Source organism: Periplaneta americana, chromosome 5 (assembly GCF_040183065.1).
Source record: "Periplaneta americana isolate PAMFEO1 chromosome 5, P.americana_PAMFEO1_priV1, whole genome shotgun sequence".
Taxonomy (NCBI): Eukaryota; Metazoa; Arthropoda; class Insecta; order Blattodea; family Blattidae; genus Periplaneta; species Periplaneta americana.
In genome coordinates, this window is record NC_091121.1 from 136,729,696 (window position 1) to 136,742,115 (window position 12,420).

The 12,420-nt window shown below is 33.9% G+C and overlaps 1 protein-coding gene across 1 annotated transcript in view; it reads left to right on the forward strand.

Moving 5' to 3' along the window:
* The window catches only part of LOC138700203 (limbic system-associated membrane protein-like), a 1,314,643-nt gene extending 1,303,060 nt beyond the window's left edge, over positions 1–11,583 (forward strand). Inside the window, exons 9-10 of the mRNA XM_069826644.1 lie at positions 4,931–5,052; positions 10,698–11,583. Of these exons, the coding sequence (XP_069682745.1) occupies positions 4,931–5,049 (119 nt within the window). The 3' untranslated portion in view covers positions 5,050–5,052; positions 10,698–11,583. The remainder of the gene's footprint in view (positions 1–4,930; positions 5,053–10,697) is intronic.
* The last annotated feature ends 837 nt before the right edge of the window (positions 11,584–12,420 follow it).

Consider the following 12,420-nt stretch of genomic DNA (forward strand, 5'->3'; position numbering starts at 1 on the left):
CTTTCGCCTAAATAAGTCTACAAATAACTTGAACAGTATTGCACAAAAATTCAATGTTCATTATCCACTCTCATGTTATTACTTCACTCTCCCAGCTAAGATATTACGATGACCATTATACTTCTACTACGTCATACTACTTTTGATCAACAAAACGGTACGAAAGGCTGTGTTTTAACCAATCATGGCTGTTTATCGCTACGATTTTATCACTTCCATAGTATTTGTTTATTTTTATCACTTGCCTAGCATTTTTTCTTTGTTTGCCAACATTTCAAACCGCAAATTCTTTACAGTACTATGAAACATGTTTTCAGATAGTCATTTGTTTTGCGCATAGATAGTCAACTGAAAATGGCGGCTCCGTTCAAATTATTGTGATGTACCGAAGTAAGAATGATATTTACGTGCAGGAATTCTGCATTACCATATGATGAAGGATGGGTGAAGCGGAGAAAAATTCTCTCCGGCACCGGGACTCGAACCCGGGTTTTCAGCTCTACGTGCTGACGCTTTATCCACTAAGTCACACCAGATTCCAGTTTGGATGCCGGATTGAATCCTCTGAGTTTAAGTTCCGCCTCTTATTTTTCCTTTAGTAGCCAACCCTCATGCACTGTGTCACAGATGTGTGACAGTGGCACAATGTCCAACACACTATGTGCAGAGGTGCACTCATTACGAGTGATTAAGTGGCCGGGAGCCGACTGAATCACTAAGTCATTATTTACGCATATCATATTAATGTGATATACCGAAATACGAATGATATTTCCATACCGGTACAGGAATTCTCCGCTCCACATATCCTTCATCCCACGATGCTTTTGCTTCACGAAAAATTATCCCCATTGAGAGATCTATAGTTTGTCACAGAGATCTTGACTCACCCTATACAATTACATTTAAATATGGACATGTTCGCTTTTGAATGAACACTTTGGACATGTTTGGCTTTCAAATTAGAAATAAGTTGTTTCTTCATAATGATGTAAATTTTACTGATTGATACATGATATTCTGTTTCAAAATACTTATTTGTAACATTTAATTATGTGATATGAAAAAAGAACGAAATTATAAATTTACTATTGAAACAATGACATTGCCCATTAGTCTTTTACCAAAAGTTGTAATATTTTGCTTTTTTGATCATTTATATTATTTTCAGGTAAGGACAAAATAGAACGTTAAATTTATTAAGTGATTACTGTAACAATGGCATAATCTATTATTTGGAAAATTTCTTGATGTAACTTTTACACTTTCTTATAAACCAGAGGCATCTTCTAAGCAATCACAAATAGTTTTCTCTTGTTCTCAGTTATCCTTGGGAATACCGTCAATGATCGATGCATACCAAATTAAGTTCTCTTGATTTAGCCAGATTCCTCCAAGAAATAGTTTTCAGTAGATCATCAATACCTTCCTTCTTGGCATCTGGGATTGGGTGGCTGAGGGGTACTTCTACTACTGATTGGTTAAAGAATAGCTTAATGGTCCACCCGGGTTTCAGAATTTCTTCAACAGAACAATAATATGTTCCACGAAAATACGTGAGAGTATGAAGCACAACATTGTTCTTGGTTTAGCCCCATATCCATCACAGAAAATTTTCATCACAGTAATATCTTTAAAATTAACAAATTTGAAAAAAATTCAACAGGGTTGAAGTCACTTCTGTTGCACCACACCCTGCCAACTCTTCTGTCCATCTATAAAATACAGGGTCTAGTGACTTCACATCCACAATACACAAACAGTAAAAACTTGTCTGCCTTGAGTAAAATGCTTCCTGAATTGGACTCTTTGGTAACGGCTGCACCTGTTGTACGTCAAAACGGAATGTCACTGCCTTCGCAATCTCTGCCCGTAAAAGTTAATAGAAGGCACTTGCTCTTTTCTTGTGAACTCTCTTCTGTGTCGTAAGTTCCAACTTTTCCTTGTAGAAGCCACCTTCAGTTGTTCGTCGATCCTTGCGCAGTAACTGCAAATATCAGAAGCTGGACTTATAAACCCTATATTATGTTCACACAACATTGAAACAAACAAACACTGTTTGTAATCAGTTACAGACTTATTGTACACTGCATTTAATTATTTTATGTTTAGTTAATTGTGCAAATACAGTCATTGTGATGTTTACCTGTTGTAATGACTTTCAGTGCAATTTAAGTTATATATAAATTGTCTTAGACTGTTCTTCTTCCTTGCGGATTTGTGACTGACACGATCTCCACCTCAATATTGCTTTATCACTTTGCTTTCGTTGTTTATTTAGCCAAGTATGTTTAATTATGCTAATTTCCATTAAACTTTTCTTGCACACTGTATAATATATTGTTGTTTAGTCAACTGTCCGCAGACAGGTCTGAACCTCACAAGTGATACCAAGAAAGCACTTATGAGGCAACTAGGCAAGGAGATAATGGGATAGGGTGGCCAGTTCCTTTCCCCCTCCGTTACATACATTGCCGATTAGCTATATATTACACTAAACAGTCTTCAGATGCATACAAACAATAAAATTGTTCTTCCTCTGACACATATCGTCAAGTGAGATGTACTGCCTGATAATATATGTACATGTCAGCCAGAACCTCAATCAAAGGTACTGGATAATATATATTTCCATTTTGTGTGGAAAGAGTGTAAGTAACATTGAATTACCGAGGTTTACTCTTATCAACATTATTTAGAGATCGTTTTCGTTGAACAGTGTTCAACGACATCATTCGTGCTACCATCCTCTCTTGAACTGTTTTATTTGGGACTTTATAAATCAACTGTCTAAGGTGTAATGCATCAAATGAGTGTATTTTCGCACAACTGAACTGTTTGTTTTCATGTGAATGTGCATAAAATGAATTAAAGTCTCTTGGTGTCATTTTATCCTGTCCACGTTGCGAATCATTCTTCTTTCTCTTTTTCCTACCCTTGTTTGCAGTTTTCACAAGAACACGTCTTTCATCCACGTCAATGCGTTTCTTACAACACTGATAGAAATACGAAAATAATGTTAATAGCTACTCTGCGTTAAAACGTTTGGCTTTGAGTGGGATAGAAATCACGTGACTTGAATCAGCGCCTCTGATTGGCCATATGGACTAGTTCTTCTTTACACTTAATGTACTCGTATCTATAGAGAGGTTTGTGTTTGCTATCTCTAACACGTATTTTCACTGGTTTGATCATGGGACACGTTCGAGTTTGCAAAGATTGCATGATGTATCCGCTCATCCTGCTGCGTATCTTCACTTCCAATATTGAGAACATCATACCGTTCCAAATATAAACGTTTACTGACCATGGATTGTACTTTTATCACTTTAATTTAATTCACGTAACAGAGTATTATATTGTTCATTAATGAAATAAAAATTATTGTCAGATGCACTATAGCAGGACTAATGCAAACACCAAAAAAATAAGGTGAACAAAGATTAAGATATTTGCTCGCACAATAGGCTACTTGACAGACACTGGGCTTCCGTAGCAGAGCGTGAACAAAGAGTGAAACATGGAAACTAGTGTGAACCTATATAACGGAGGCGAGTAGAGTTCTTGATTTTATCTGTTATAAGCTCGCAGGGGTATATCCTAATATTGACGAACATATCTTGGGAACAGCTCAAAATGTACGCACTTCAATAATATATTTAGGGCTCTTAGTTTCCCATATTTTCTATGTAATTATTCGGTTATACTAGTAATCTCTGTTTTACAGTGACACGATAACTATATTTAATTCAACATAATACATGTACTGACATGCAGTGGGAGACGTTGTCAGTGATGCCAATCTGAAGAATTTACTAACATGTTTTATAAGTGAAGAGTTCTTGGAAAAAAAAAAACGAACAAAAAACAACCTCAGTCCAAAAACATAAATTTTCAGGAGAAACATAAAACTATGTGGTATGGGTGTTGTTGACACTTCAAGTATGCAACTCATCATGCCATTTCTTAAGGTGTTGTAAAAACTTGGAAACCCTGAAGAACATTTGTAACTTAAATTGCCTCATAGAAATGTAGATGTTGATAATTTTGAACAATGGTTGTTTTCAGAAAAAATACTGTGTTGTGACTGAAGTGTGCCTCCTTTAATATTATTTTTCTTTATTATATCCTATTTTATCTTTTTTCGTTGCTTACGTCTCTTCTATGAGGTTACTTCTGCACCTAAAGATGATTCCATAAGTAACACAACAATTCACGTGCCAAAGTATTTTTCACTCACGTGGCTTTCGCCGCGTACGTAAGAAGCAGTACTGCCAATCTACTACAGTTTAAAATTGTATGGATAGATGTTTCAAGATGATATGAATGGGATATTTGTAAACGCTATCATCGTCCTGGATGGACAATGACTGTCTCCACAAAAAAATTCTTTGGACTATGGTTGTTTTAAGAAAACCGTTGAAAATTTCCATTCCTATAACATAGAACTGTGGAGTTTTTCAAACCGCTAAAAATTTCCACTCCTATAACATAGAACTGTGGTGTTTTTCAACCTAACAACTAAATTCAGTAGATGGCCGCTACAATACGATTACCATAAGCTTAATATCTAAAATTTCCATTTTTTTGGACTATGGTTCTTTTTAAAAAAAACCTTCAAATATTTGGAATGAGCTTCCTTAAGCTCTAAAAATAAAAAACTAAAATAGATCCTAATGCCCTAACTTGGGCTTCGAGTTTACTATTATACTACATTAATATATATATATATATATTATTTTTCATATGATATGATATACCGATATCTTTAAATTATTTTGAATCACACTATGTGAGCCGACAGATTAAGCAATCAATGTCCCACCATCTACGCATTACTTCATCACCAATTATTACTTAAGTATTGTATAAATCTTTCCCACCTTTCCACAACTTGGTCTTAAATACTTTTCTCTTTATTTTGTTTCAGAACCAGAAATGGAAGATATGGAGCTCATTGCAAGTTCAGAATCCTTCTCAGTCACACCATGTCGGACAATGTTGGCAACAATGTGGATTGTTATGTCTACTGTATACTGTTACTTATAGAATGTGAGTAAAATCAGTACTTTAGTGTACTTTTTCTGTGCGTCAAATCAGCTGCATGAGGAATAATATCTGTTGTTTATAGAATATCATTCCAAGTTACTCTTTCCTTCTTCAAAAGCAGATCTGAAGAGTTTGAATTTCTTATATAACACTTTGTAAAAAAAAATGTGAACAGTTCTAAATAATACTGTCTTGAATGACGAATCACTGTCCGTTATAGTATTATAGCCAATAATGTAGATCCACCGCTTCAGGTGCACTCTGGATATTCTCTGACGAACTAACAAGAGAACCGTCCCAGATTGTGTAGTTTGAATTTAATGAAAATGCATATTTAAGCTAATTTTCGTTCGTTAAGAAAGATAGTGATAGTCGTTCGTTTCGCTTTTTCCTCGCTTACGAAATACACTGACTTCAAAATCATTGCTGCTTCTACCTCTTCTTGCGCGCATTCGGATCCTCATAGCTCCGTGACACCGTATCACAGCTCTCGCATTAATGCTCTAGTCAGTCTCGTATATTTGTTTTCTCTGAATTCATTTTAATAAAGTAGTAGTGCAATCCATAGAATCTTCCTCTCATTCGTAATCCATAGGTATGCAGCTGAAAGTCTAGGAACAGGATTGTTCATACCATGCTTTCAAGAACCGAAAGGGGAATTTGGACCTAAAATAAAACAAGGTGTAGACAAAGACAAGCCATTTAATGTCGTGATCGATGCAACTAGTTCCGGTAAACTGACAATAAAATCACGTGAGGAAATGATCAAGGGATGTATTCTTCCAGATTTTAAAATGGACACACTACTACTTCTGGATTTCTGGAGTGGTCGGATAGATGACACTATATTTACTTTCGAAGGAGTAAACAATATTTCAGATGGTAAGACAATTAAAACAAATTATCCATCAAAAACTACAAGATTTTTGCAACCCTTTGATGCGTATATTTTTTAGACAATATAAAATTATAATTTGAAGGCTAGAAGAGTATTTGAGACATAAAATTATACGTGAAAACTTTCTAGACACATCGCACGACACAGAATTCATAAATGACATTGCATTCTGTTTCGTATCAACACTTTTACCCATCTGCCCTCAACGACATGCTATTATACGCGTGGCAGATGTGTGGACATGTGACGGAGAAACATGTAAGAAGGTTTGATCATTTTCTTACAACAATGTTGCATATTGGAAACAGTGTGTCTTACAGAAGTGTGTGAAAAACCAGGCTATATAAATTGTTTGTACTATTCAATAGTCTTTGTTCATTTCGAATTTCACTTACCACATTTAAGGTGAGTTACAGAGTTAATACATATTTTAAATTCAAAATGAATTTGTATTTCAGCAAGAGTACTCTATTAATGTAAGTTAAGACAAAAAGAAAATAGACTAGAACTTTAATGCGGGAGCTGTGATACGGTGTCGCGGAACTATGACATTCGAGTGTGCACAAGAAGCGGCATAAGTAGCATCGATTTGCAATTCATTACATTTCGTAAACTAGGAAAAAGCGAAACGAACGAGCTTCTCGACACAAGCGACGTCTATGAGCCACTCTTGTGGAGTAGGGGCGAATAACCGCAGTTTCAGGCCCTTAAATTGTAAGAAATATATAATAATATTTACTAAGGGTTATTCGTTTCATATTCATCTTACGTCAACTACGAGGTTTTTATAAATATTTCAGCTGCATCTCATTCTTCTTGGACACTATTTCGAATCATACCACATAGCAACATCATTCAGCTGGCATGCTACCATTTCTAAATTACGGATTACAATTTCAGAATAAATTAATATCTGATATTGAACTCCTTGTGTAAATCTCATCACGTAACAGTTTATTACAATTCATAAGCACATAATTGTATCGTGCGGTAAATAATTATTTTATCCTTTGGTATTTTGGCATATCGTCATACAATTTATTATTGCATGTATCAGATTTCTTTAAATCCCCACACTCTACCAATCAAATACGTAAATTAATGGGTCACTCTTTGTTAAAACAGAATATCATAAGAGGTACTACTGCTACTACTACCATTATTACAACAGGTATTAATATTAATGACTAGACCCCAGAACTTTTATTGATTTGGCAAATTGAAAAAGTAGAAGTGAATCTTTGCCGATCAAGATTTTGACGTTCGACTGAAGGCAACTTTATTTTGCATAAATGATAATTTTGAGATTTTTTTTAAATGCGTATATATTTTTATTATGCATACATAAAAGCAGTATACATATACAGTAGAGCATCAATTTTCCGAATACCGATCGGTTAGCCGAAAGCGTTCCAGTCGACAAATTCAAATCTGCGCTCGCGCCATGTAGAAGTTTCGCTAGCGCTGTTTGCGAGATTCAGCGGGAAAAAACCGAACCTCAGCTCTGAAAAAAAAAGGACTGCTTTTCTTTAACTGTAGGCCTACTTTAATGACCATTTTAAACTGTCAAACTAGGCTAACTCAGTTCTCTGTGTTATTTGTAAGACGTGTGATACAAAATATATACTGTATGTACAGTTTTGTGTTTAATATCAGTGTTTCTTTGTTTCATACTGCTCCTATGACACCAGTACAATTTGATTTCGTAAATGATCGGTTATCCGAAAAATCAGTTATCTGAACACTCCCCATTCCCAATTGTTTCGGATAATCGATGCTCTACTGTATTAACATCTTTTCTTCTTTTGACCGATTTAATGTCTAATTTTAAAATTTCTCTCTGTTAAAAATAATAATAATTTCCAAGTTAAATAAAAATTATTATGTGAAAAATGAACCTCCAGAAAGAATTCTGTTAAGTTTTTGCTAACTTTTCTATGATAGAGAGCAGCACCTCCACGCTGGAGCATCTCCAGCATCTCCCTAACAAAAATCTCTTGCAGTTGTGCAAAATTAAAGACTCATTGGAAGCAAGTCCTGGATCACAAGGTAAAGGAGTGGCTGCAAAATTTAAGCGTGTGTCAGAGAATGATTCTAGCTGCAAAGAAATGCTCCAAATTGCTGACATTCTTAATGTAAAATGTCAAAGTCACTGAAATTCAAAACATTTCTGCTTACAAATATGCACCAGTGACATCATTTGATGTCAAGCCGTTCTCGGCATTTAAACTAATTCTGACAGATAAGAGAAGTTTCACAGTAAAGAATTTGGAGAATTCACTGCCAGTTGACGGCCATAATAATTACATGGAATACAAAGAAAGTAAAAAAAAAAAAAAAAAAGTTGGAAATTTAGAGAGTTGAAAATGTACAAATATAAATATGTTGTATACAACATTATTAATTATATATATTTATAGAAAAAATATATATAGTAGAAATGGTCATGGCTTGATGACAATAATTATTATTTTAAATTATTTTCATTTATATCACGTTATTAAACCAAATAAATCTCTAAAGTTTATTCTTTAATTCATAAATTTCTCATTTTAGCGCATAATTCAAGAGTATTTACTGTATAGTTGCATGCATATTTTCAGTTTTTTTAGTGAATGAAGTTTCTATTAATGTCTATTAATGATAAATCTCCAGTGTTACTATTATAAGTTGTAGGACCTAATATAATATATCGTACAGATAAGAGTGTTGCACTGAAATTTTCTGCAAATAGATAATGTATATAATTTCATGCAATTCAGTTTCCAGAACAGCTGCTGCTTACAAATCCTTAAAATATTTCGTAGTTTAGCTGCTAGATATTTTTAAACTTAACAGTGTAACAAATTGTTGTTGTTGTTGTTCAGTCAACTGTCCGAAGACAGTTCTGACAATTGGTTGAATTCGACAAGAATTTCTATGATTTTTAATGATTTTTATGTGTTATGATGTAAAAAATGAAATTAAAGGTTATTTCGTTATTATAGTTGCTAAATTGTTATTTATCTCAAGGTACACTCTAGAGTTAAAATTTTATACTCCCAAAATTTATTCAAATTGGGTTTAAGTCTGTTAGGTAAGAGAAGATGTCATTGTTCTGTATTATCTTATGTTCACGTAATCATTTATATATATAGCAGGATAAAATAAACACTGCAGCAATAAAAAATACGTGTAGAGATGCTTATGAACGGCTTACAGGAATACATCAAATTACAAATCATTAAATCGGATATTATGCTGTTGTATTCTCACCTGTTAAAAACACTTGCGTTAGCACTCGCACGGATTACAATTGTAACCCAATCTAAAACCGTATATTTTGCTACACAAAAACGTCACAATTACATCCAAACACTCCAGACAACGGGCCTTAACTGTAACAGAGATGTACTGAAAGTTTCACGCTATCAGCATTGAAAGCGGAGATGTGATGACGTAATAAACATCAATGGATTAGAAATGCAACCCGCGCGAATACTGGAGAGTTCACGATATACCTACAGGATTATTTTTAACTGTCATTCGTTGATCCATAACCTTCAATTTTGAAATTTATTTAATATTTTGCTAATAATTGTAACATACATTATAAAATATACAGAGAAACTTTACCTCGCCCCTGAAAGAGTATAACTCGTGGTCAGGGGCGGATTCCTGAATTTAAATTAATAGTTATACAATACAATTATAATTAATAATTATACAATACAATTTTCAATTATAGTATATAAATTTATATTTACAATTTTTCAATTTTTATAAAATCCATACATAACTTTTTAAATTTAATACTAGAACTATTAGAATTGACAAGATTAGGATATTTAAATATAAATTTGTTATATATTCTTGGGACTAAATTACTACTATGATTAAATACTGTAACAGTGTTGCATTTTGGTTCAAACAATCTTAAAGAATTCATACCTTTTGTTTCATAACTATGAGAATACAATTCAAAATTATTTCGATTTTTATGTATGAATTTTATTAATACAATATAATAAATTTGTCTTACGTTAAGTACATTAAAGTCTATAAACAAATTTTGAGCTGGAAAATCAATAGGTTTATGAAGACATATTTTATTTATTTTCTTCTGTAATAAATAAAGTGGATTAAAATTGGATTTAAATGAGCTACCCCATCCTATATCAATAATGTGTAGTCATTTCCTTTATTTCACCAGTACTGTCAAATTTCCTATCTATATAATCCTTTTTAAGGTGTCACTTCTTAAGGCTCATTCACAATAAAAATTGAACATAACCGTAACATAAGCACAGAAGTTTGCGTCCAGGCTACCAAATGGGATCATTCACAATGATTCACATAAGCATTGACATATACATTACCGTAAGACGTTAACATGAAAGTTTACAAACTCCAAACTTTCATGCTTATGCTTACGTGATTTGCAAACAGAACACAATCGTGGAGCGCTGGAGTACACGAAAGAATGTGAGGAAATGGTGTCGTTGTTATGTTTCCATGGTTACCAAGTATGTTTGCTGTTATGTTTATGTTCCCATCGTGAATGATGGTATGACTTCTTGATTTTACTGTAACGTTAAGTTAACGCTTAAGTTATGTTTAATTTTCATTGTGAATGAGCCTTTACTTACTTCCTTTACAGACATCTTAATTGACTGGAATACTTACATTATGTCATATGTCTAGCGGCTTTAGATCCTTTTTGTACTTATTGAATAAGCAATAAAGTGATATAGTGCATTCTTGATTTCAGATGTGCCTCTGAGATATAAACTCTGACATGGTGTGAGATACTCTGTGACATGGATCGCTATTGAGCCGTATGAGATTGGCAGCGACATCTGGCGCTATAATCGATAACTAACAGAACTCTATGAAATAACATGGGAGAAAATATATTGAATCTCTGAGACATGAAGAGTGCAGTGGGTATGGTTGAACTCTTCTCAACTTTTGAAGTTTGTGTCCATCCTTCTTTAACCAGCCAATTTGTCTACAAAAATGAAGAAGTAAAATGTTAATGAACTAATTATATTACATAGTAAAAATGCTGACGTTTCTAGAGGTGACATTTACCAGGTGATACTTTTTAATAAAACGTGACATGTGAGAGGTTGTGTGAAGATTTTCTCAAATTAACTTCCACTTCCTGGGATTGTATGAAGTGTTTATTAAAACAGGACGTTTTTAAAATGAGAAATGTGACAGTGTTAATGTGGTTACCATGAGATGTTTAAAGATATCTTTTTTGTGTGATTAAAATTATAAGAATCGGACCAAGATATTAAAGAAGATAATGCAGATGACAAAGGGAAGAACTTGTTTAATATTAGAGTCAGTGTTGCCACAAGTGACATGTAACCCCTCCTTAAAGTTCTCCTGAAGTGTTTGGATATAAACAATATCTTTTATTGACATCACCATCTAAATACTGTTGCAACGATATATACTAATTTTTCACTGTATTGAGGTAAATTATTGAAAAGTGGTATTTTTCTTAAAACCTACACATTTTGTTCCAAATATGTCATAAGTCAAGATTTGCTATTGTTGTAATTGTTGTCCCACCTCTTGCCCCCCCACTCAGCATATACGTAAGGTAAGGATTATAGTGGTTCTCAAGTCTATGCTGGTCCCGGGACAACTATTCGTCTGTCATGAGTTTATGGAGATATGAGATATTTTCTTCATTATTGGTCCAATTTAATGCTTAAAATGGTTTTCAAATACTGCATTTCATTCAATTCTCTAACGAAAAAATCGACATAATTTAAGGGAAACTATAATGGAATGAACATAACCTAATCCTTATAAATTTTATTCACAGAATGCAGTTTGTCATTTATAACTGTTGTATAATGCATCAATCTCAAGATGAGAAATTATGTTTCGGTGACGATTAACCCTAGAACCATACTGTATATTTTCATGACATAAAAGACACTATGGTTCCCATATAATCATTGAAGGAAGCAGGGGCGGCTTTAGAGGCAGTGCCCTCGTGCCATGGCACTACCAGAATACAAGAGCAAAAAAGGAGAATTCATATTTTCCGCGCAAAACCGAAGAGAAACAAGATACGCTTGTGCTTGCAAACTCTACCACCAATATTATCGTTGCCACCAAACCATGTTGTAACCAGGCACTACGTTCCGTAAGAAATATAATGGGATGCGCGCGCAATTTTCGTCTTCTCCAGTCCATTTCAGCATCTAAAATGTGCCAGGCACAGTTCACCGGTTTCGTTTTTAAATGCTTGGGTAGCTATACTGTTTTCGCTGTAAGAAAAATCCTAATGTAAACACAAGCACGTGGCTGTCATACCCGTGATTGCCTCACAGTGGAAACACTCACATGGCGCAGGAAAATATAGTTCGTATTTCGAAATCATAATCTTGTATTATTTGAAAATAAAAAATTGGATTGTAGTTGTTAAATACGATGAAACATTTAACTCTACTTATATGTAAAACGCT